General features: G+C 56.6%; 1 protein-coding gene across 1 annotated transcript in view; it reads right to left on the reverse strand.

Moving 5' to 3' along the window:
• The window catches only part of DCHS1 (dachsous cadherin-related 1), a 54,989-nt gene that overhangs the window by 24,841 nt on the left and 5,089 nt on the right, over positions 1-25,059 (reverse strand). Inside the window, exons 2-7 of the mRNA XM_060263794.1 lie at positions 7,371-7,559; positions 6,934-7,165; positions 6,341-6,577; positions 882-1,886; positions 571-758; positions 96-192 (exon numbers count right to left, since the gene is read on the reverse strand). Of these exons, the coding sequence (XP_060119777.1) occupies positions 96-192; positions 571-758; positions 882-1,886; positions 6,341-6,577; positions 6,934-7,165; positions 7,371-7,559 (1,948 nt within the window). The remainder of the gene's footprint in view (positions 1-95; positions 193-570; positions 759-881; positions 1,887-6,340; positions 6,578-6,933; positions 7,166-7,370; positions 7,560-25,059) is intronic.

Below are 25,059 nucleotides of genomic sequence, written 5' to 3' on the forward strand. Positions count from 1 at the left end.
CTATCAGCTCTGCTCCCATCCCTGCACAAGCAGGCTAAAGCTCTGGGAGCCACACAGCGATTGCACCCCACACACTCTCCGGAGGGCTCAGTTACCTGCCAGCGAGTAGAAGACAGTTCCGTTTTCACCCTCATCGGGGTCCTTGGCCTGCAATGAAGCGACCAGCAGCCCTGCTGGCTTCTCCTCCAGGACCTGCCGCAAAGACAGCCGGGGGAGCAGCTGGAAGAGGCCGCAGCCAAGGACCTCCTGCACTCCCCACCCCCCAGCCTGGCCTTCCCAAGCCAGACGGCCCCTTGCCTCCTAGGGTCCCAGAGCTGGGGGCCAGGAGGGCGGATGCAGAACGTTCCCACCACCACCACCACAGTCCTGCGGCCCCACGTCCCTTCAGAGGCCCAAGGGAGCGCCATGTCTGTGCCGCTGGCATTACTCAGAGACCTGCGCAGACCCTGAGCAAGAGGCTGCGGGAGGGGGGCAGGTTGGAGGCCCCATTTCTCCTGCATGGGCACCGAGTCTCCACACCTTGATCAGGCCTCCTTGGGCCCCTTCCCTCTGACCCAGCCCCAGCCCTACCTGCAGCAAGAGCTCCCGGCCCTCAGCCACATGCAAGAAGGCAGGGGCGTTGTCGTTCTCATCCAGCACGGTGACGTAGACTGTGCCCGTGGCGCTGCGTGGCGGGGTGCCCCCATCTTGGACAAGGATGAGCAACTGGTAGCTGGCTTGCTGCTCCCTGTCCAGGCTCTGCCTGCAGCTCAGCTCACCTGCAGAACATCGGCCCGGCTCAGCTGAGAGGTTGCCTGTGCGGAGGCCGGCCTTCTCCCCCCCCCCCATGCTGGGACAGAGCCCCCTCCGCTCCCCCCCCCCCCCCGCCCAAGCTTCCTCACCTGTCTGTGAGTGGATCAGGAAGCTGCCCTCAGGCGGAAGCAGGCGGTAGGAAAGGCGGCTGTTCTGCCCGGCGTCCCGGTCACTGGCTGTCACTCGGCCCACGCTGCTCCCAGCAGGCTGGTTCTCGGCCACAGCGAAGAAGTAGCGCTCCTCACTAAGCCGGGGGCTGTTGTCGTTCTCGTCCGTGATGGTGACTCGTACAGTGGTGGTGCCCGTCTGACGCCCCTCACCCTCTCCTGCCACAGCCAGAACCGTCAGCAGGTAGAGCTCCTGCAGCTCCCGGTCCAGCGTGCTGCGTACGTGAAGCCATCCTGTGTCCGGCACAATGCCAAAGCTGGCGGCATCTCCATCGGCCCGCAAGTGGTAGGTGAGAGGCAGGTGCGACTCCCGTGCCAATGCACGCACTTGCAGGAAATGAGTGCCCACGAGCACCCCTTCACGCACCTCCACGCGGTAAGTGAGCGTGTCGAAGACTGGGCCGTGCCCATCTTCTGTCTGCACGTGCACCAGCAGCGTGAACGTGGCACTGAGCCGTGGGACCCCGCCATCGTGGGCCAGAATGACCAGCCTGTAGGGCGTGCTCGTGTCTCGCTGCAGGGCCCCCACGAGCCGCACCTTACCTGAGAAATGCTCAACCGTGAAGGCACTCGACCCCCCAGGGGCCAGCTCAAAGTGCACCTGCCCGTTGGCCCCGCTGTCCCGGTCCTCTGCGCGCACCGTGTACACGACCGTGCCTGGGGCCGCCCCCTCCGGCAGCAGCACAGAATCCAGCGGGACTGGGAAGGCAGGGGCGTTGTCGTTCACGTCAGCCACGCTGATTTGCACCCGGGCACTGCTGTATGCAGGTGGGGAGCCGCTGCGGGCCTGCACCTCCAGGACCACGGCCGCCTGAGCCTCGTGATCCAGGGCCAGGCTGGTGTGCAGCTCTCCTGAGGCCGGGTCGATGGAGAAGGAGCCGTGCGGGTCTCCCGAGGAGATGGAGTAAAACACCCCCTCCGACTGGCCTGGGATCAGAGACAAGCACAGCCTGGGTGAGCCCCCAGGAGGGGCAAAAGGAGCCCCAGAGCCAGCTGCAGGGGAGCAGCAGTCAGAGACCCCCCCCCCCCCCGCTTGGTTTTATGGGGTTTCCTTTGAGCGATTTAGAGCTTGAGTTGGTGCGGGCTGATTTAGATCAGGGGAATGCTCTTGTGTGCTGCTGGAACCCTGGAACCCCCACCCCCTGCCAGTGGCTGGGGGGATTCGGCAACCCCAGGACATTTGGAGCCCACAAGAATTGCATTTATATACTACCCTATACTCTGAATCTCAGAGTCTCAGAGCGGCTCACAATCTCCTTTACCTTCCCCCCTCCCCCACAACAGACACCCTAAGAGGTGAGTGGGGCTGGAGAGGGCTCTCTCAGCAGCTGCCCTTTCAAGGACAACCTCTGCCAGGGCTATGGCTGACCCAAGGCCATTCCAGCAGGTGCAAGTGGAGGAGTGGGGAATCAAACCCGGTTCTCCCAGATGAGAGAGCTCTGGCTGACCCAAGGCCATTCCAGCACCTGCAAGTGGAGGAGTGGGGAATCAAACCCGGTTCTCCCAGATAAGAGAGCTCTGGCTGACCCAAGGCCATTCCAGCAGCTGCAAGTGGAGGAGTGGGGAATCAAACCTGGTTCTCCCAGATAAGAGAGCTCTGGCTGACCCAAGGCCATCCCAGCAGCTGCAGGTGGAGGAGTGGGAAATCAAACCCGGTTCTCCCAGATGAGAGAGCTCTGGCTGACCCAAGGCCATTCCAGCAGGTGCAAGTGGAGGAGTGGGGAATCAAACCCGGTTCTCCCAGATGAGAGAGCTCTGGCTGACCCAAGGCCATTCCAGCAGGTGCAAGTGGAGGAGTGGGGAATCAAACCCGGTTCTCCCAGATGAGAGAGCTCTGGCTGACCCAAGGCCATTCCAGCAGCTGCAATTGGAGGAGTGGGGAATCAAACCCGGTTCTCCCAGATAAGAGAGCTCTGGCTGACCCATGGCAGCCAGTGGAGGAGTGGGGACCCAGCAGCTGCAAGTGGAGGAGTGGGGAATCAAACCCGGTTCTCCCAGATGAGAGAGCTCTGGCTGACCCAAGGCCATTCCAGCAGGTGCAAGTTGAGGAGTGGGGAATCAAACCCGGTTCTCCCAGATAAGAGAGCTCTGGCTGACCCAAGGCCATTGCAACAGCTGCAAGTGGAGGAGTGGGGAATCCAACCCGGTTCTCCCAGATAAGAGAGCTCTGGCTGACCCAAGGCCATTCCAGCAGCTGCAAGTGGAGGAGGGAGGAATCAAACCTGGGTCTCCCAGATAAGAGAGCTCTGGCTGACCCAAGGCCATTGCAACAGCTGCAAGTGAAGGAGTGGGGAATCAAACCCGGTTCTCCCAGATGAGAGAGCTCTGGCTGACCCAAGGCCATTCCAGCAGCTGCAATTGGAGGAGTGGGGAATCAAACCCGGTTCTCCCAGATAAGAGAGCTCTGGCTGACCCAAGGCCATTCCAGCAGCTGCAAGTGGAGGAAGGAGGAATCAAACCTGGTTCTCCCAGATAAGAGAGCTCTGGCTGACCCAAGGCCATTGCAACAGCTGCAAGTGAAGGAGTGGGGAATCAAACCCGGTTCTCCCAGATGAGAGAGCTCTGGCTGACCCATGGCAGCCAGTGGAGGAGTGGGGACCCAGCAGCTGCAAGTGGAGGAGTGGGGAATCAAACCCGGTTCTCCCAGATGAGAGAGCTCTGGCTGACCCAAGGCCATTCCAGCAGGTGCAAGTGGAGGAGTGGGGAATCAAACCCGGTTCTCCCAGATGAGAGAGCTCTGGCTGACCCAAGGCCATTCCAGCAGCTGCAATTGGAGGAGTGGGGAATCAAACCCGGTTCTCCCAGATAAGAGAGCTCTGGCTGACCCATGGCAGCCAGTGGAGGAGTGGGGACCCAGCAGCTGCAAGTGGAGGAGTGGGGAATCAAACCCGGTTCTCCCAGATGAGAGAGCTCTGGCTGACCCAAGGCCATTCCAGCAGGTGCAAGTTGAGGAGTGGGGAATCAAACCCGGTTCTCCCAGATAAGAGAGCTCTGGCTGACCCAAGGCCATTGCAACAGCTGCAAGTGGAGGAGTGGGGAATCCAACCCGGTTCTCCCAGATAAGAGAGCTCTGGCTGACCCAAGGCCATTCCAGCAGCTGCAAGTGGAGGAGGGAGGAATCAAACCTGGGTCTCCCAGATAAGAGAGCTCTGGCTGACCCAAGGCCATTGCAACAGCTGCAAGTGAAGGAGTGGGGAATCAAACCCGGTTCTCCCAGATGAGAGAGCTCTGGCTGACCCAAGGCCATTCCAGCAGCTGCAATTGGAGGAGTGGGGAATCAAACCCGGTTCTCCCGGATAAGAGAGCTCTGGCTGACCCAAGGCCATTCCAGCAGCTGCAAGTGGAGGAGGGAGGAATCAAACCTGGTTCTCCCAGATAAGAGAGCTCTGGCTGTCCCAAGGCCATTGCAACAGCTGCAAGTGAAGGAGTGGGGAATCAAACCCGGTTCTCCCAGATGAGAGAGCTCTGGCTGACCCAAGGCCATTCCAGCAGCTGCAATTGGAGGAGTGGGGAATCAAACCCGGTTCTCCCAGATAAGAGAGCTCTGGCTGACCCAAGGCCATTGCAACAGCTGCAAGTGGAGGAGTGGGGAATCAAACCCGGTTCTCCCAGATGAGAGAGCTCTGGCTGACCCAAGGCCATTGCAACAGCTGCAAGTGAAGGAGTGGGGAATCAAACCCGGTTCTCCCAGATGAGAGAGCTCTGGCTGACCCAAGGCCATTCCAGCAGGTGCAAGTTGAGGAGTGGGGAATCAAACCCGGTTCTCCCAGATAAGAGAGCTCTGGCTGACCCAAGGCCATTGCAACAGCTGCAAGTGGAGGAGTGGGGAATCCAACCCGGTTCTCCCAGATAAGAGAGCTCTGGCTGACCCAAGGCCATTCCAGCAGCTGCAAGTGGAGGAGGGAGGAATCAAACCTGGTTCTCCCAGATAAGAGAGCTCTGGCTGACCCAAGGCCATTGCAACAGCTGCAAGTGAAGGAGTGGGGAATCAAACCCGGTTCTCCCAGATGAGAGAGCTCTGGCTGACCCAAGGCCATTCCAGCAGCTGCAATTGGAGGAGTGGGGAATCAAACCCGGTTCTCCCAGATAAGAGAGCTCTGGCTGACCCATGGCAGCCAGTGGAGGAGTGGGGACCCAGCAGCTGCAAGTGGAGGAGTGGGGAATCAAACCCGGTTCTCCCAGATGAGAGAGCTCTGGCTGACCCAAGGCCATTCCAGCAGGTGCAAGTGGAGCAGTGGGGAATCAAACCCGGTTCTCCCAGATAAGAGAGCTATGGCTGACCCAAGGCCATTCCAGCAGCTGCAAGTGGAGGAGTGGGGAATCAAACCCGGTTCTCCCAGATAAGAGAGGTCTGGCTGACCCAAGGCCATTCCAGCAGCTGCAAGTGGAGGAGTGGGGAATCAAACCCGGTTCTCCCAGATAAGAGAGCTCTGGCTGACCCAAGGCCATTCCAGCAGCTGCAAGTGGAGGAGTGGGGAATCAAACCCGGTTCTCCCAGATAAGAGAGCTCTGGCTGACCCAAGACCATTCCAGCAGGTGCAAGTGGAGGAGTGGGGAATCAAGCCCGGTTCTCCCAGATAAGAGAGCTCTGGCTGACCCAAGGCCATTCCAGCAGGTGCAAGTGGAGGAGGGGGGAATCAAACCCGGTTCTCCCAGACAAGAGAGCTCTGGCTGACCCAAGGCCATTCCAGCAGGTGCAAGTGGAGGAGTGGGGAATCAAACCCGGTTCTCCCAGACAAGAGTCCGCACACTGAACCATCACACTCAACTGGATCTCAGCTGGGCTGGCCCCACCCGCCATGCGACTGCCACAGGTTCCCAGGCCAGCAGGCTGGGTGTGGCCTAATATGCCAATGTGCTCTTACAAAACCAGCCCTGGGCAACCCTCTCACCCACCCCACATCTCAGCCGAGTCCCTTTCCCTGAGGGGGCCCCCCCAGGGCTGGCCCCAGGCCGTCTGGCCCCCATGCAAGGCTAACACCTGGCGCCCCCCCTGCACTGCTGACATCACTGTGTCACATGGGGGGTGCCCAGAGCCCGATGCATGCACCTCGTTTGCCTAGTGGCCCAGCTGACCCGCTGGGCAGGCCAGCAGACACAGGGAGAGATTTCTGTAGCTCGGGGCTCTGTTTTGGCCCCTGGACCCAAGAAGAGGGAGAGAAGATGGCCAAGCACTTCCTGAACTGGCCAGTCCCTGGATCCCCCGGCCCCCGAAGGAGAGGAACACAGCTGCAGGGGGGGGGCATCCAGGTGGGACCACCCAGTCCCTTCCCACCCATCCTGCCTGGGCCTCTGTGGAACTCTCTGCTGGGAACGCTGGCTCAGGCCTTTGGCTGCCTGTGGGGGGGGGGGGGACTCAAGGCATGCCCTTGGCGTTGTACCTGGGGGGTTGTGGGCATAGACAGCACCAACACTGCTGCCTGGCCGGATGTCTTCTGGGACCGCGAAGTAGTACTGAGCCTGCTCAAAGCTCGGAGGGGAAATGGTGCCAGCAACGATGCTGATGTTGAGCTGAGCGTTGGGCTGAGCGGCCAGACCCCCTCCGTCCCAAGCCGCAATCTCCAGGTGCACCAAGCTGTTGGCTTTGCCTGCCAAGCTCCGCAGCAGAGAGAGGGCACCTGCAGCAAGAGAGGAAGGTGGGCAGAGTCTAATCTCACTCCTGGCACACAGGGAGACCGGCTCATACAGGGGGAGGCTGGGCAAAGACTCTGCCACGCATTGAGGCTGGCAGAAAAAGGAGGGAGGGAGGGAGGGAGGGAGGGAGGGAGGGAAGGAAGGAAGGAAGGAAGGAAGGAAGGAAGGAAGGAAGGAAGGAAGGAAGGAAGGAAGGAAGGAAGGAAGGAAGGAAGGAAGGAAGGAAGGAAGGAAGGAAGGAAGGAAGGAAGGAAGGAAGGAAGGAAGGAAGTCCATGCCAACAGCTGCTCTGCCTCACTCCCAGCATGCCCTTCTGCCGGACCACTCCCAGTCCTCTTACCAGTGTCTGGATTTATGGCAAAGAGCGATGGGGAGTTGCCAGCCGCAATCTGGTATGTCACCCGTCCAAAGAGCCCTTCGTCCTTGTCATGGGCGCTGACTCGCAGCACAGCGGAGCCCGGCTGACTCTGGGTGCTGATGCTGGTGGCGTATTCCAGGGGGTAGAAAGTGGGCGCGTTGTCATTGATGTCTTCCAGGAAGATCTTGACGTATGCCATGGAGCTGAGCCCCCCCTGGGCAGGGAGAGAAGAGACCCTCGACACCAAGCCGGAGAGCAAGCGTCTCCTCTCCCAAAGACGGGCAGGCGGGTCTCTCAGCCCCACTCAGGGTGGTGCCCTGGAGGGGGGAGCTGCCAGGCACTGAGCAGGCCCCTCTGGGACCCTCCTCTTCTCCTCCCCCTCCAAGGAGCTCCGCCCACTGGCTGGCTCTGCCGCTCACCCCATCCATGGCAGTGATGGTGCAGTCATAGGAAGTGATGCCCTCGTCCCGGTCCAAGGCCCCCGCAGTGCAGAGCTGGCCGGTCTCCTCCCCCAGGCTGAAGGCAGAGGGGGCAAAGCTGCTGATGCCCATGCCCAGGGAGTAAGTGACAGAGCCCAAGGAGCCACTGTCAGCGTCCATAGCCGTCACCTGCGGGGAAGAAGGTGGAAGCACCCCTCTGAGTCCCACGAAGGAGCACAGCGGGGTGGGGGTGGGGCCCTCTGGGCTTCCTGCAGGAGCCAGCGGTGCCATCGCACTTCCTCCCCTTCAGACTTGGCCTGCTGTCCCTCCCCCCCCCACTTCCTCTGGCCCAAGAAGCCCCTCTGTGCTAGTCCCTTTCTCACACCAGGCTCAGGACTCCGCTTCAGAGGGACTGAGAGAGGCCTCCGGGTACCCTCTGGTGTGCTGCCCCAATGCAAAGGCTGGGGGGGAGCTGCACTTCACAAACAGCTCAGTGGAGAGGCATCGATTCTCCATGAATGACTGGCTGGGCCTCCAATAGTTCTCCTGGCAAAGGTTCTTCAGCCAATCCAAAACTCTTTGTCAACCCCACCCACCCACCCATCCACGGAACATTGCAAGCAGTGTTGGCACAAGGTCCCAGAAGGCCAGCAGCAACTGCACATGAGCAAACCGCACAACTCCTCCTCCACTACCGCTAAGGAGAGCAGCTGAGCCTCCTCCAAGCCTTTGCAAGGGAAGGTGGGCTCAGAGGAGAGCATGCCCCCTCCTCCACTCGCAGCTTCCCGGGTCTGCACAGACCTGGGAAGCCAAGAGCAGCAGGGCAGGCTGGCGACATGAGCACTCCTCCAAGCCTTTGCAAGGGAAGGTGGGCTGAGAGGAGATCATGCCCCCGCCTCCACTAGCAGCTTCCCGGGTCTGTGCAGACCTGGGAAGCCAAGAGCAGCAGGGCAGGGTGGCGACATGTGCACTCCTCCAAGTCTTTGCATAGGAAGGTGGGCTCAGAGGAGATCATGACCCCGCCTCCACTCGCAGCTTCCCGGGTCTGTGCAGACCTGGGAAGCCAAGAGCAGCAGGGCAGGGTGGCGACATGTGCACTCCTCCAAGCCTTTCCAAGGGAAGGTGGGCTCAGAGGAGAGCATGCCCCCCCTCCACTCACAGCTTCCCAGGTCTGCACAGACTTGGGAAGCCAAGAGCAGCAGGGCTGGGTGGCGACGTGCACTCCTCCAAGCCTTTGCAAGGGAAGGTGGGCTCAGAGGAGAGCCCACCCTTCCCTCCACTCGCAGCTTCCCAGGTCTGCGCAGACCTGGGAAGCCAAGAGCAGCAGAGCAGGATGGTGACATGTGCACTTCTCCAAGCCTTTGCAAGGGAAGGTGGGCTCAGAGGAGAGCACGCCCCCCCCTCCACTCACAGCTTCCCAGGTCTGCGCAGACCTGGGAAGCCAAGAGCAGCAGGGCAGGGTGGCGACATGTGCACTCCTCCAAGCCTTTGTAAGGGAAGGTGGGCTCAGAGGAGAGCACGCCCCTCCTGCACTCTCAGCTTCCCAGGTCTGCGCAGACCTGGGAAGCCAAGAGCAGCAGGGCAGGGTGGTGACATGTGCACTCCTCCAAGCCTTTGCAAGGGAAGGTGGGCTCAGAGGAGAGCACGCCCCCCCCCCTCTACTCACAGCTTCCCAGGTCTGCGCAGACCTGGGAAGCCAAGAGCAGCAGGGCAGGGTGGTGGCATGTGCACTCCTCCAGGCCTTTGCAAGGGAAGGTGGGTTCAGAGGAGAGCCCACCCTTCCCTCCACTCGCAGCTTCCCGGGTCTGCGCAGACCTGGGAAGCCAAGAGCAGCAGGGCAGGGTGGCGACATGTGCACTCCTCCAAGCATTTGTAAGGGAAGGTGGGCTCAGAGGAGAGCACGCCCTTCTTCCACTCGCAGCTTCCCAGGTCTGCGCAGACCTGGGAAGCCAAGAGCAGCAGGGCAGGGTGGCGACATGTGCACTCCTCCAAGCCTTTGCAAGGGAAGGTGGGCTCAGAGGAGAGCACGCCCTTCTTCCACTCGCAGCTTCCCAGGTCTGCGCAGACCTGGGAAGCCAAGAGCAGCCGGGCAGGGTGGCGACATGTGCACTCCTCCAAGCCTTTGCAAGGGAAGTTGGGCTCAGAGGAGAGCACGCCCCCCCCCTCCACTCGCAGCTTCCCGGGTCTGCACAGACCTGGGAAGCCAAGAGCAGCAGGGCAGGGTGGCAACATGAGCACTCCTCCAAGCCTTTGCAAGGGAAGGTGGGCTCAGAAGAGATCACGCCCCCGCCTCCACTCGCAGCTTCCCGGGTCTGCACAGACCTGGGAAGCCAAGAGCAGCAGGGCAGGGTGGCGACATGTGCACTCCTCCAAGCCTTTGCAAGGGAAGGTGGGCTTAGAGGAGAGCACGCCCCACCTCCACTCGCAGCTTCCCAGGTCTGCACAGACCTGGGAAGCCAAGAGCAGCAGGGCAGGGTGGCGACATGTGCACTCCTCCAAGCCTTTGCAAGGGAAGGTGGACTCAGAGGAGATCGCCCCCCCCCCTCCACTCGCAGCTTCCGGGTCTGCGCAGACCTGGGAAGCCAAGAGCAGCAGGGCAGGGTGGTGACATGAGCACTCCTCCAAGCCTTTGCAAGGGAAGGTGGGATCAGAGGAGATCATGCCCCCGCCTCTACTCGCAGCTTCCCAGGTCTGCACAGACCTGGGAAGCCAAGAGCAGCAGGGCAGGGTGGCGACATGTGCACTCCTCCAAGCCTTTGCAAGGGAAGGTGGGCTCAGAGGAGAGCATGCCCTTCTTCCACTCGCAGCTTCCCAGGTCTGCGCAGACCTGGGAAGCCAAGAGCAGCCGGGCAGGGTGGCGACATGTGCACTCCTCCAAGCCTTTGCAAGGGAAGTTGGGCTCAGAGGAGAGCACGCCCCCCCCCTCCACTCGCAGCTTCCCAGGTCTGCACAGACCTGGGAAGCCAAGAGCAGCAGGGCAGGGTGGCAACATGAGCACTCCTCCAAGCCTTTGCAAGGGAAGGTGGGCTCAGAAGAGATCACGCCCCCGCCTCCACTCGCAGCTTCCCGGGTCTGCACAGACCTGGGAAGCCAAGAGCAGCAGGGCAGGGTGGCGACATGTGCACTCCTCCAAGCCTTTGCAAGGGAAGGTGGGCTTAGAGGAGAGCACGCCCCACCTCCACTCGCAGCTTCCCAGGTCTGCACAGACCTGGGAAGCCAAGAGCAGCAGGGCAGGGTGGCGACATGTGCACTCCTCCAAGCCTTTGCAAGGGAAGGTGGACTCAGAGGAGATCGCCCCCCCCCTCCACTCGCAGCTTCCGGGTCTGCGCAGACCTGGGAAGCCAAGAGCAGCAGGGCAGGGTGGCGACATGAGCACTCCTCCAAGCCTTTGCAAGGGAAGGTGGGCTCAGAGGAGATCATGCCCCCGCCTCTACTCGCAGCTTCCCAGGTCTGCACAGACCTGGGAAACCAAGAGCAGCAGGGCAGGGTGGCGACATGTGCACTCCTCCAAGCCTTTGCAAGGGAAGGTGGGCTCAGAGGAGAGCACGCCCCGCCCCTCCACTCACAGCTTCCCGGGTCTGCGCAGACCTGGGAAGCCAAGAGCAGCAGGGCAGGGCGGCAATGTGTGCCCTCCTTTGGTGGGCTCAGAGAAGCGCACAGGCTGCTTCCCCCCCCTCACCCACAACTTCCAGGGTCTGCCCAGGGCAGAGCCAGGACAGGCGTAGGGCACCAGGAACTCTGCACCAGCCATGCTTCCACGACAGTCGACCCATCTTAGAAGCAGCTGTAGTTCTTTAAAATTGCCACAAAGTTCTGAAGCGACTCAGGCATGTGGTGGTGCAGCCCACAGCATTCTTGTCCCCCTCCTTGCCTAATCCAGAGCAGCAATTTTTAAAGAATGACAAAGGCATAAAATGGCGGGGGGAGGGGGCACAGGATGGGCCCATGTCTCCTGTGGGCAGCTGCAGTCTGTCCCGGGGAGAGAAAGAGAGAGGCAAGACAGGCTCTGCCATGCAGGCACTGGGGTGCGGGGAGCTCTGTGGAAAAACGCCGTTTTAGGCTATGGTTATTTGGGAGTTGGCAGGAAGAGGCCATCAAGCTCTAGGCAAGGCTTTGAGGCTTATTCTCTTCCTCCTCTCGCCTCCCTTCCCCTCCGATCTGGAAGCAGCCATTCTGAGGAGGCCTCCTAGAGAGACAGGAAGTCTTTCAGGCCAGTGTCTCCTGTGGGCACCTGCAGTCTGGCCCGGGGAGAGAGAGAGAGAAGCAAGACAGGCTCTGCCATGCAGGCACTGGGGTGGGGGAGCTCCATAGAAATACTCTTGGTAGAGAATCATAAAAAGGAATAGCAACAATCTCATATGAACATATGAAGCTGCCTTCTACTAAATCAGATCCTCCTTGGTCCATCAAAGTCAGTATTGGCTACTCAGACTGGTAGTGGCTCTCCAGGGTCTCAAGCTGAGGTTTTTCAACGCCTACTTTGCCTGGCTCCTTTTTAGTTGGAAATGCCTGGGATTGAACCTGGGACCTTCTGCTTCCCAAGCAGATGCTCTACTACTGAGCCACAGCCCCATTCATGGCTCTCCAGGGTCTCCACCTGAGGTTTTCCATGCCTATTTGCCTAGACCCTTTTTAGTTGGAGATGCCAGGGATTGAACCTGGAACCTTCTGCTTCCCAAGCAGATGCTCTACCACTGAGCCACAGCCCCATTCATGGCTCTCCAGGGCCTCAAGCTGAGGTTTTTCATGCCTCCTTGCCTGGACCCTTTTTAGTTGGAGATGCCGGGGATTGAACCGAGGACCTTCTGAACATATGAACATATGAAGCTGCCTTATACTGAATCAGACCTTTGGTCCATCAAAGTCAGTATTGTCTTCTCAGACTGGCAGCGGCTCTCCAGGGTCTCAAGCTGAGGTTTTTCACACCAATTTGCCTGGACCCTTTTACCAAGCAGATGCTCTACCACTGAGCCACAGACCCTTTTTAGTTGGAGATGCCAGAGATTGAACCTAAGACCTTCTGCTTACTAAGCAGATGCTCTACCACTGAGCCACCGTCCTTCCTCATATATCACAAGCTGTGCTGTTAGGTTTCTTTTATTAATTTTATCTTTTGGAACTGAAAATTAGGCTCTCTCCAAGTGAAATCACGTGTTGCTTTCAGCCTGGACAAAACTCACTCCCTGCTAGAGATGATGATAAAAGTTTAAAAATGGGGGGGGGGGGGATTTGTGATGAAAGGCAGCCAGTGAGATGGGAGGGGAGAGTGGGAGACCAGGAGCTGAACTGGGATATATGGAACTAGGAATGTATTATTAAATACCTGGCCATCTACTTCCAGTCATTAAACCATGCAATCCAATCCAAGTGTTCTAATTCCTAAACAGGGTCTTTTTAAAAAGAGAATAATACCCCAGATATGCACATAGAAATCTATTTTTTTAAAAAAAAATCCTTTTCAGAATAAGCAAAAATATTTTTTCTTTAATTCCCCTTAACCCACATGCAGCTCTTTCTTGCCCCCCCCCCACTTCCTTTTTTAACATGAGTGAGGATTCAAGGAAAACAACAGAGCAGAAGTTCTCAGAAGAATCCCCCCTCCCCCCACCAGATGACGTATGCATGAACAGGAAAGCTGACACCTGGAATAAAACTTTGTTGCTCTTAAAGGTGCTCTCTCTCTGTCTCTCCTTCCCCCTCCCTCTCCAAAGGAGGGCAGAAAGGCTGGGCAATAAAGCCACAGCAACTGCTGTGGAGATGAGATTGGATTTATACCCCACCCTCCACTCCGAAGAGTCTCAGAGCGGCTCTCAATCTCCTTTCCCTTCCTCCCCCACAACAGACACCCTGTGAGGTAGATGAAGATATTGGATATATATCCCGCCCTCCACTCCAAAGAGTCTCAGAGCAGCTCACAATCTCCTTTCCCTTCCTCCCCCACAACAGACACCCTGTGAGGTAGATGAAGATATTGGATTTATATCCTGCCCTCCACTCCGAAGAGTCTCAGAGCGGCTCACAATCTCCTTTCCCTTCCTCCCCTACAACAGACACCCTGTGAGGTAGATGAAGATATTGGATTTATATCCCGCCCTCCACTCCAAAGAGTCCCAGAGCGGCTAACAATCTCCTTTCCCTTCCTCTCCCACAACAGACACCCTGTGAGGTAGATGGAGATACTGGATTTATATCCCGCCCTCCACTCCGAAGAGTCTCAGAGCGGCTCACAATCTCCTTTCCCTTCCTCCATCCACAACAGACACCCTGTGAGGTAGATGAAGATATTGGATATATATCCCGCCCTCCACTCCGAAGAGTCTCAGAGCGGCTCACAATCTCCTTTCCCTTCCTCCCCCACAACAGACACCCTGTGAGGTAGATGAAGATATTGGATTTATATCCTGCCCTCCACTCCGAAGAGTCTCAGAGCGGCTCACAATCTCCTTTCTCTTCCTCCTCTACAACAGACACCCTGTGAGGTAGATGAAGATATTGGATTTATATCCCGCCCTCCACTCCGAAGAGTCTCAGAGCGGCTAACAATCTCCTTTCCCTTCCTCTCCCACAACAGACACCCTGTGAGGTAGATGGAGATACTGGATTTATATCCCGCCCTCCACTCCAAAGAGTCTCAGAGCGGCTCACAATCTCCTTTCCCTTCCTCCATCCACAACAGACACCCTGTGAGGTAGATAAAGATATTGGATTTATATCCCACCCTCCACTCTGAAGAGTCTCAGAGCGGCTCTCAATCTCCTTTACTTTCCCCCCCACAACAGACACCCTGTGAGGTAGATGAAGATATTGGATTTATATCCCACCCTCCACTCCGAATAGTCTCAGAGCGGCTCCCAATCTCCTTTACCTTCCTCCCCCACAACAGACACTCTGTGAGGTAGATGAAAATATTGGATTTATATCCCGCCCTCCACTCCGAATAGTCTCAGAGCAGCTCCCAATCTCCTTTACCTTCCTCCCCCCCAACAGACACTCTGTGAGGTAGATGAAGATATTGGATTTATATCCCGCCCTCCACTCCGAAGAGTCTCAGAGCGGCTCACAATCTCCTTTCCCTCCCCTCCCACAACAGACACCCTGTGAGGTAGATGAAGATATTAGATTTATATCCCGCCCTCCACTCCGAAGAGACTCAGAGCAGCTCACAATCTCCTTTCCCTTCCTCCCCTACAACAGACACCCTGTGAGGTAGATGAAGATATTGGATTTATATCCCGCCCTCCACTCCAAAGAGTCTCATAGCGGCTCACAATCTTAGAATGTGAGGTGGGTGGGGCTGAGAGATCTCTGACAAAAGCTACCCTTTCAAGGACAACCTCTGCCAGAGCTCTGGCTGACCCAAGGCCATTCCAGCAGCTGCAAGTGGAGGAGTGGGGAATCAAGGCCGGTTCCCCCAGATAAGAATCCGCGCACTTCACCACTACAGCAACCTGGCTCTCCTGGAGGAAAGGCTGGGAGCTTTGCGTTGGGCTTAAAGGACCAGCTCCCTGCAAGGGGCAACAGAGACACTGCTCTATGTCCTACTATCTGATTCCCGGGGTGCTGTGGCATAGATTGCCTTGCCCTGAGACTGAGATGCCTGTCCAAGAGTAGTGTATCTTGCAACCACGTAGGTGGTTTAAAAACCAAATTATAATAAAAAAACAATATACAAAGCCTAGTCTAGGTGATCAGGATAACTCATAACCTTTGTCACATGAACCTTCAGATGACTGAACAACACCAAATGCAGGTCATTCTAAAAGCATAGAATCATAGAGTCAAAATCATATAGAATCATAGAGTTGGAAGGGACCTCCAGGGTCATCTAGTCCAACCCCCTGCACAATGCAGGAACACACAAACATCTCCCCCCAAATTCACAGGATCTCCATCACTGTCAGATGGCCATCTAGCCTCTGCTCAAAACCCTCTAGTCCATAAAATGTTACAAACACTTCAGAAGCCCTATCTATACCATAGTCTCCACTAAAACCTTAGAGGGGCTTTTCCACACAGCAGCAGTATCAGCCAGGAGAAGGACGCAGGGGACGGTCAGCAGCTCCTGGATACCTGCCTTCCAAGGGCTGGACGTCCCCCAGGCCACCCAGTTGATGCCCGTAATGGAGAATACTTAAGCAAGGCTGGAGTTACTTGGAAAACTGCATAGATGTTTTCCTCAAGGCAGGGGACATGTCTGAGTGATTTCCCCAGGGCTGCTGAAACAGCACAGTGGCAAAGGGGCTTCCACAAGTGGACGGTGGCTCAGTGGCAGAGCATCTGCTTGGGAAGCAGAAGGTCCCAGGTTCAATCCCCAGCATCTCCAAAAAAGGGTCCAGGCAAATAGGTGTGAAAAACCTCAGCTTGAGCCCCTGGAGAGCCACTGCCAGTCTGAGAAGACAATACTGACTTTGATGGACCAAGGGTCTGATTCAGTAGAAGGCAGCTTCATATGTTCATATATGTTCAAAGCAAGCCTGAGCGGTGTCGTGGCTAGGAGCACAGACTCTAATGTGGAGAACTGGGTTTGATTCCCCCCTCCAGCTGGGTGACCTTGGGCCAGTCCCTGTTCTCTCAGAGCTCTCTCAGCCCCACCCACCTGCCTGTTGTGAGGAGAGGAAGGGAAGGAGGCTGCAAGCTGCTCTGAGACTCCTTTGGGGAGTGAAGGGCAGGGTATAAACCAACTCCTCCTCCTCCTCCTGGCAGGTTTGGATGCCACTTCCCTGCCCCACTCCCCAGCAGCAGCCCCCCCCCCAATTCCCCCACGCCAACAGGGCGCTTTTTCTTCTTATCACGAATGGTGTGTCTTTATAGCATTGTAATGTTATAATAATATGTGAACCAGGTTCTCTGAGTTCCCAGTTTTCTTTTCTTTTCTTAACGTAAGCATCTAGTCCCTTTCTTTGCGGCGAACACAAGGGCCTTCCTGCATCAGACCAGTGAGGGTCCATCTAGTCCAGCCTCTTGTGTCCCCCCCTCCGCCCTCACTGGTGGGCAGCTAGTTCCCAGGCAGACGATGGACCAGCAGGGCCTTCCCCCCAGCTTCCCCCCCAGCGCTGGGATTCAGGGGTCTCTTGCCTCTGACCATGGAGGCTGCCTTCCCTCACCATGGTGGCAGGATCTGAGGGGCCTCCACGAATCTGGCTAACCTCCTTGCAAAGCCACCTATGCACAGATATGGGGTGGGGAACCGGCATCTCTCCCAAGGCATGAGACTAGAGACTTACTTTTTTTAAAGAGAGAGAGAGAAGGAATGGAGAGGAATATGCCAGAGAAGAAACCCTGACAGAGTGCTATGATGCTATAATGATATGCTAATCTCCCGTTTAAAAACCCAGGAAACCTCTGCAAAGCCATCCAGTGGCCGGGATGGGAAATGGCTGTCCCAGGCATTGAGGTGGGGGAAATGATGCCAGTCTGTGTGGGACCAGCAACATCCACATGGGTTCCTCCCACCCCCCACTTCGCTGCACCCCTGAGAGCCTCAGGCCCTTCTGAATCATCTGCTTTGGACAGTTATGCGTGTTCCAACTGGCTTGTTTTGTGTCATCACGAAGGATGGGCAAGATTGGCTGGGGAAACGGAGTGCGAAATTCGCATTGACCTTTGGGCAGGTTTTCAAGCAGCGATGACAGCCATTCTCTGGGGAACTGACATCATCCGAGAGATCCGCTGGGATGGGAGGGGGGGGGAGGCAGGCCCGTCTCCTCCTTAGCGGGCGGTTGGGAAAGAAGGCGGGGGACGCGGAACTGCCCACCTGCCTTGGCCCACCCCTGAGCCCCCTGCCCGAGGCTGCGCTGCTCTCATCCCGTGACGCTGCCCCCCCCCCGCCCCTTGAGACTGGACGCCAGGGCCACAGTCCTCGCCCAGGCGGGGGGGGGGGCGGTGCCTGCTGGGACTCTCCTTGGATCCCCCCCCCCCCGGGAAGCGAGGCTGGCAGGTCCAGGGCCTGGGATGAGCAGCGCTGCCAGTGGGGGGGTGGGGGCAGCAGGGGGGCTGCTCTGGCTCCTGGAGAGGTGGGGGTGGGGGCTGGGGGGCACAAGCCTACACAGCACACACACACCCCCGCTCCCGAGGGAATTGATCTGTGGGGCCCGGAGATGAGCTGGAATTCCGGGGGAGGCTGCTGGCACCCTAGGCTGGCCCAGCGGAGCAGAGGTCGCCGCCCCTCCACCAGCCATCCCCCCCCCCCGCGCAGCAGGAGGGCCAGGGGGGGCCGGACTGGAAACTGGAGGAGGAGAGCGTTTTGCCAGCCCGGCGGGGGCGGCGGCGGCTCCTTCTGCCGATGCTGCCCTGCCCAGCTGGCGGGCCCCGGGCGGGAGGCTGCAGGGCAGCAGCAGAGCCTGGGCTGCAGATGTGGAGGGCGGGCGGGCGGGCGGGCCGGGGCAGGCCCGGGGAGGGAGGCGAGGCGCGCTGGCTGGCTGGCGCCACTGTGGTCAGCCCTCCTCCCACGCGCCCCACCGCCCGCCCAACAGCAGCAGCAGCAGCGGCGCCGCGGCCCAGGAAGGGCAGCCAGACAGGGCGGGGGGCGGCGGCCGGGCCACGAGAGCCAGGCCCCGCGGGGGGCTCACAGCCGACGGGCATCGCGTGCACCGCGGGCGGCGGCGGCGGCGGCTGCTGCTGCGGGGAGCTCCCGGGAGGCGCGAAGGAAGGGCGGGGGGGGGGGACGCGCTCTCACGGGACGGGCCTGGGAGGAGAGCCGGACCCTGCCCCCTCTGGCCTCCCCCCCTTGCCAGCCAGGGTCGTTCCCAACGGCCAGATTACGAGCCCTGAGGGAGCGGGCTGGTGGCACCGCAGAGATGCCCGGGCCAAGGTGCAGAACTCCTCTGGGGACCGAAGGCAGGGCCCTTCGGCGGTGTGCTTGCAATGCCCACACAACGGGGACGGGGGGGGGGGGCTGCAGATGATCCGGCTTCCCTCTAAAAGGGGCAGCGGCGGGGGGGGGGGCTCGGAGCCTTTTTGGGGGCCCAGGACTAAGCCTCAGGAGCTTCCCCCAAGCAGCCTTCTGCCCACTCAGACCAAAGGTCTGCCCCGCCCCCAGCACTGGCCATGCGGGGCTCAGGCAGAGGAAGAGCTGGCCCAGGCCTTCCTGCTCACCAAGACCAACACCTGACTGGAGAAGCCCCACGGCTAGGGTGTGTGGGGGGGGGGGGCTGCCTGCACAGAGGAATCCCTCCTTCTCTGGCACCAGGAGGGCAAGAGGCCGGTGGAGCCATTTCTCTGCCTTTCCTACTGCAGCACAGCCCTGGAGCTCTGCAGGCTTCTGGCCGCCCCCTGCGGTCTCCATCCCCCCAGCCTCTGGGAGTTCTAGGAGCAGCTGAGCAAGAAGCTGGTGGATCATGGCCGGCCGGAAGGGAGGGAGACAGGATCATATGCTTGGACTCCCACAAGACTTTTGACAAGGCAGCTGCCCAAAGAAAGAGCTGAGCCGTCAGTGGACACAGGATGGATTCAGATTGCTTCAGTGACAGAAGGAAGCGCAGATTTGAAAGAAATGCACAGTTCTCCTATCGGAGAGAAGCAAAGAGCGGAGTCCATCCGAGGGACCCAGGACCAGTGGATTTGTGAATCAAGGATCTGGAAGTCAGAGTCAGCCGCATTGTGACCAAGTTTGCAGATGATAAAATAATCATTTAGGACTTTACAAGTCTGAAGAGTTACAGGAGGAGGTCTTCCAACGGGGCAGAGGGCAGATTAAGTGGGGGGGGGGGATGCACACTGGAAGGAATCCCCCCTCCCAACTTTAAAGATGTGTTGATGTGGCTGGACAGATTGAGGCTGAGTTTGAAGGAGGTCTTGTGGTTGAACCAGAGAGATTGAAGAAAGTGCTCTCCACACCCCCCACCCCGTGTGACAGATGACAAAGGCAAACTCCATGCTAGGAACTGAACACAAAACAGGCAATGCTAGAAAGCCGCCATACAGATCTATGACATGGCTTAAATTGGAATATTATGTGGAGTCCTGGTTGCCGCATCTCATAGAGGGTATTACAGACCTGGGGAAAGGACACAGGAGGGCAGCAAAGATGATCAGGGGACTGGAACACATTTCTTATGAGGAAAGGCTAGAAAATCCAGGGTGTTTCGGGTTAGAAAAAAATGACCTAGGGGTCGCATGATAAAGATCTATGAAATTATACACAGGGTAGAGAAAATGCATTTTTCTTTCTTTCCCATAATCCTAGAATTTGGGGGCCTCCAATGAAATTGATGGGCAAATTATTTACTCTATGAATAATTCAATTGTGGAAATCACTGCCCGAGAACCTTGAGATGGCCATGAGCATAAAGGACTTCAAGAGGCAATCAGATTCATGGAGGACAGATCCATCCATGGTTGCTGGACATGGCGCCATATTCAGAGGCAGAAAACATCTCAATACTGGTGCAAGAGGAGAGATGTCTAGAAGAAGATCCAGAAGAAAAACAGGGAAAGTTCAGAGAAACAAACCACAAATTCTTATCTTTTTTTTCTGAGGACTTTTCCTCCATGAGTACTGGAACAAGAAACTCTTGTGACATATTTTACTCTTTTGGAATCAAGGAAATGGTTCTTAAGGGTTTTCTCATTCAAGTCTGATGCCCCCCCCCATTTTATCTAACAGAAAACTGGGAGATTGGGGGGGGGACACTGGGGGGAACATCATCTGCAATATTTTCCCTTTTGAAATGGTAAAATGCTTATTAAAACAAGATGATACCATCTCCCAATATATAGCATGAAAAAGTCTATAGCATGGGTAAAAGGCTGGAAATGTTGGACAACATGGAAGAAATCTGCTGTTTTTACTTCCCCCCTCCTTTTTGGAATGATTACAAAAAATTAACGACCAAGGTTTTACTCAAAAAGCTTAGCATGAAAATTTTTATAAAAGAATCTACAATATTAGGTGGTATATATGCTATAAGGTGGTATATATGCCATAAACAGACAATATATTTTCAATATGTTTATTGTTTAGACATAATTCTGTCAACAGTTAATGTGTGATAACTTGTTCGATGATAATACATTATTTAAAAGTTCAGTATTCTTATTATTATAATAAATAATTTGATGTCAAAATCTGCTGCTAACCTACTTATTGTGCCTGCCTGTGCTTCTCTCCATATGGTACTTTTCTTCCTTCCTCACAATACAATAACTTTGCTCTTTTCTGCACTTTCCTCATTGCTGTAATATCTTTTTCTGACAGTGATGACTTCCCATCACGCATTAGCTTCCCTGGGTATGACTGAGGGGTGACACGATAGAGGTTTACAAAATTATGCATGGAATAGAGATGGTAGAAAAAGAAGTATTCCTCAGTTCTCGAACTGGGAGAGGAGATAAATTTCTTTCCGTCTACTTTCCTCCACACTATGCATAGCTTTATTGTTCCTGGTGTGTGGGAACAAGATCTTGGGGTACAGGTGGCCCATGAATTAGATATAAGCAGCCAGTGTGATGCAGCGACAAAAAGGGCTAATGCCATCTTGGGGTGTTATCCAGAGAGGCAGAACATCCAGATCACAAGACGTCCTGGTCCCACTACACACTGCATTGGTCAGGCTGCCCCTGGAGTCCTGTGTGCAGTTCTGGAGGCCTCCCTTCAAGAAGGAGGTGGGCAGAATGGAGCAGGTGCAGAGGAGAGCGAGGAGGAGAATCAGGGGCTTGGAGACCAAGAAGTCCCAGGGGGGGGGGGGAGGCAGAGGGACTTTCAGTCTGGAGAAGAGGAGGTGGAGGGGGGGGGCAGAATGGCTCTCTTGAAGTCTTTGAAGGGCTGTCCCTTAGAGGAGGGCAGGGAGCTGTTCCTGTGGGTGGCATAGGACTCATGAGAATGGGTCTAAATTAAGGGCACGAAGGTACCAGATGGATATTAGGAAAACCTTTTTACAGCCAGAGTTGGTTCAACAGTGGAATCAACTACTGAGGGAGGGGGTGAGCACCCCCCCCCCCTCACTGGCAGTCTTCAAGCAGGGCGGGAGAAACACTTTTCTGGGATACTCTAGGCTGATCCTTTATTGTGCAGGGGGTTGGACTAGATGGCCTCTATGGACCTTTCCAACTCTGTGATTCCATGGTTTTAAGTATTTTTCTCACAATAGAAGAACTTGTGGACATTCAATGAATTTAATGAGCAGTAGATTTATAACAGATAAAAAGAAATACTTCTTCACCCAAAGAAGAATTAACATGTGGAATTCATTGCCATAGGAAGTGGTGGCAGCTACAAGCGTGGACAGCTTCAAGAAGAGATTGGATAATCCCATGGAGAAGAGGTAGCTATTAGCCACAAGGTATAGATCAGGGGTCCTCAACCTACGGCCCGCGGGCCAGATGCGGCCCGCTGAGGACGTTTATGCGGCCCGCCGGGTTATGGAAAAATCAGACCGGAAGTGACGTTCGACCTAAACTTGCGTTAGCAACGCACACTTCCGGCACTGGGCTGAGGCGGCGGAGACAGAGTGTGAGGTGATACCGAGGTGAGGTGAGTTCCCAGGCCAGGGTGTGTGGTGTGGGGAAGGGAGAGAGATGCAGAAGACGGAGAACTGACGGCCCGCGGCCTTGTACAGTAACGGCAGTCCGGCCCTCCAACAGTCTGAGGGACAGTGAACTGGCCCCCTATTTAAAAAGGTTGAGGACCCCTGGTATAGATGGAAGACTCTCTGTCTGGGGCAGTGATGCTCTGTATTCTTGGTGCCTGGGGGAGCACCAATGGGAAGGCTTCTAGCATTTGGTCCCACTGGTGGACCTCCTGATGGCCCCTGGGTTTTGGCCACTGTGTGACACAGAGTGTTGGCCTGGATGGGCTACTGGCCTGAGCCAACATGGCTTCTCTTAGGATGCTGAAGGAGATAGACCTTCACTGGTCTGGGGCAGAAGGGCTCTTAGGTTCTTGTGTTCTGCGGTGAGGCAGACTGACAGTGATCAAACCACATTCTCCATGGGAGCTTCATGGATGAGAAGAGCTTTGGTCCAGGCTCGCCTGACTCAGAGCCCAACAGTGCAGCAACAGCTACTGCACCAGCTCCCCTGCTCAGAGGCTGCCAGTCTGTGTCAGATGGATGAAATGAGGGGGGGAAGAGACTGTGGGGACATGAGGGAGGGTGGCCATGGGGGTTGGGGGGGGGGGGAGAGGGAGACCAGAAGGCAGGCATAGGCAGAAGGAGAGGGGGCCCTTCCAGAAAAGGCAGCAAGACAGCAAACACAAGATGATGCCAGGGGCTGGAGGCTCCTGCCAGATGGGAACGGCTTCCAGGTAATCTTGGCCCTCCAGCCAGGGCTAGCTTCAGACAAGCCTCCACTGCAGAGAGCAGGTCCCCTGGAGAAAACGACTGGAGGGAGAACTCTGGGGCATCGTGCCCCGCTGACGCCCCTCCCCTCCTCCCCCAACCCTCCACAGGCTCCACCCCCAGTCCCCCACTCTTCCCCATCCCATAGCTGGCAACCGTCCTGTGCACTGAGCAAGCAAATCCCAGCATGGCTTCAACCCACAGACCCAACTGACTCGCTACGGCAGCCCTCTGAAGGTGCCACCCTGCCAGTGGGCAAAACTGGCAGCTGCCGGTTCACCTGGCAGCACCCACCTTCTGGAACGGCCTGCCTGAGGAGCCCCCCACCCCCCTCCCATCATCCTACGGCATGTGCAGAACAGGAATGTTCGGAAGGGAATTGAGCTGTGGGGAGCTGGAATTGTTTAGCAGGAGACAAAGGCTCTCGCTTACGACACTGCTGCTGCTGCTGATGTGCAACTGCGTTGTTTTCCCATTCCTGGACATGCAGTGGGCTTTTTATTTCGTATGTATGTCATGCTTTGTATATTTTTTCTTGCATTGTTTTCTAATGTTACAATCCATTCTTAGGGCATGTCTCACTTGGCCTCTGGGGCACTCTTTTAAACCCTGTATTCTGCTTTGAGCCTCAGGAAGAAAAACAGGCTACCAACAAATAGGTAGATCTATGGGGGGGGGGGGTTTGGAAAGCTCAAGGCTGCGTGCAAAGTTCTTGATCACTACATTTGCAAACCAGGTGGACTGGTCTGATCCAGCAGAGGTCTATAAAGCTATGCACTGTGTGAAGGAAAGCAGGCTGAAAGGGCTTTCTCTCTGTCTCTCCTCATACTAGAACTCCGGAGCATCCAGGGAAGCTGATGGGCAGGAAGTCCAGTTTGGTGTCATGGTTAAGTGTGTGGATTCTTATCTAGGAGAACCAGGTTTGATTCCCCACTCCTCCACTTGCACCTGCTGGAATGGCCTGGGGTCAGTCCTAGCTCTCGCAGAGCTGTCCTTGAAAGGGCAGCTTCTGTCATAGCTCTCTCAGCCCCACCCACCTCACAGGGTGTCTTTTGTCAGGGCAGTAGGTAAAGGAGATTGTGAGCTGCTCTGAGACTCTGATTCAGACAGAAGGGCTGGGTATAAAACTACGGTCTTGTTCTTCAGATCCAGTAAAGACAGACAAAGGGAAATGTTAGTAAATGGAGTAATCGAGGTTGCTGTGGTAAGAACGCTTTCGTGGGAGCAGAGCTGCTGAGGACTGCTCTCCTAATGACAGAATGTGCTGCCGCAGCACACAGAAATGGCCACGGGACCTGGCCGTGGTAATCCACACTCTGAGCACATTCAGGTTAGGCGACTGTCACCCTCTCTCTCTCTGAGGGCTGCCTTGACAACTGCCCAGCTGGTTCAAAGCGCTGTGGCCAGGCTGTTGTCAGAGCTGGGATCACATTGCCCCCGTGCTGCACACTGTACAGTGGCTGCCCACCCGTGTCCAGGCCCAATCCAAAGGGCAGGTTTTCACTTTGCAGGCCTTAAACGGCTTGGGGCAAAGACCCCAGAGGGACTGCCTCCTCCCATCCCCCCCGCACAAGCTCTGTGCCCCTAGCTGGTGGCCGCAGGCAAGACTTCTAGTGGTGGCCCCTCAGCCTGGAAGTCAAGTGTTGATCTTCCTTCAGGCTTTTGCTGAAGATCCCACCTTTTTAAGCTCAGCTTCACTCTCTGCCTTCCAGACCAAGGACCCCCAGCTGTCGTCCTCTTGGGCACCCTAGAGCTGCAAACCCACCACTTCCCCACGGCAAAGGCAAAGGAGAGGGGAGATCTGATGTTTCACAGGGGCTGAGCACTGAGGCAAGGCACTCTGCACATGTTCTGAGGCTCTTTGCTGTCACTGCAAGCACAAGTCTGGGCAGAGAACACACAAGAGGCTTTTGAGTAGCCTCAAAGCCAAACATGAAAGATTAAACACGAATAACCTCGTTGTAAACCATACCGCTCCAAAGCCGCTTCTGGCCCGTGGTGTTTAGTTCCCTGTGTGGCTTTCGTTGCTGCTGCAAATGCAAATGCACAGAGCATTCACACAGCGGCTTCCCCAACATGCAACCCAAGACGCTGCTGAAAGCAAATCCAGGCAGAACAAACCAGCTGTGTGGAAACACCCTCAGAGATCAGAGGGCGGGGCTAAGACCAGGGAGGCCTGGATTCAAATCCATGCCATGGAAGCTCATTGGTGGTGAGCCTAGCCAATTCTCTCCCTCTCCCCTTCAGCCTAACTTGCCTGACTTGGAGGCTCTTCTGAGGATAAAACACAGGAGGGGAGAACAAAGTGAGAAGCGAGTTTGAGTCCCCACCGGAGTGAAAAGCTGGGTACAACTACTTAAAAGAATAAAGATAAACTGTTAAGAACAAACAATGCCCCCCCTTCCATGTGACGA

The sequence above is a fragment of the Heteronotia binoei genome, unplaced genomic scaffold, assembly GCF_032191835.1.
Source record: "Heteronotia binoei isolate CCM8104 ecotype False Entrance Well unplaced genomic scaffold, APGP_CSIRO_Hbin_v1 ptg000881l, whole genome shotgun sequence".
NCBI lineage: Eukaryota > Metazoa > Chordata > Lepidosauria > Squamata > Gekkonidae > Heteronotia > Heteronotia binoei.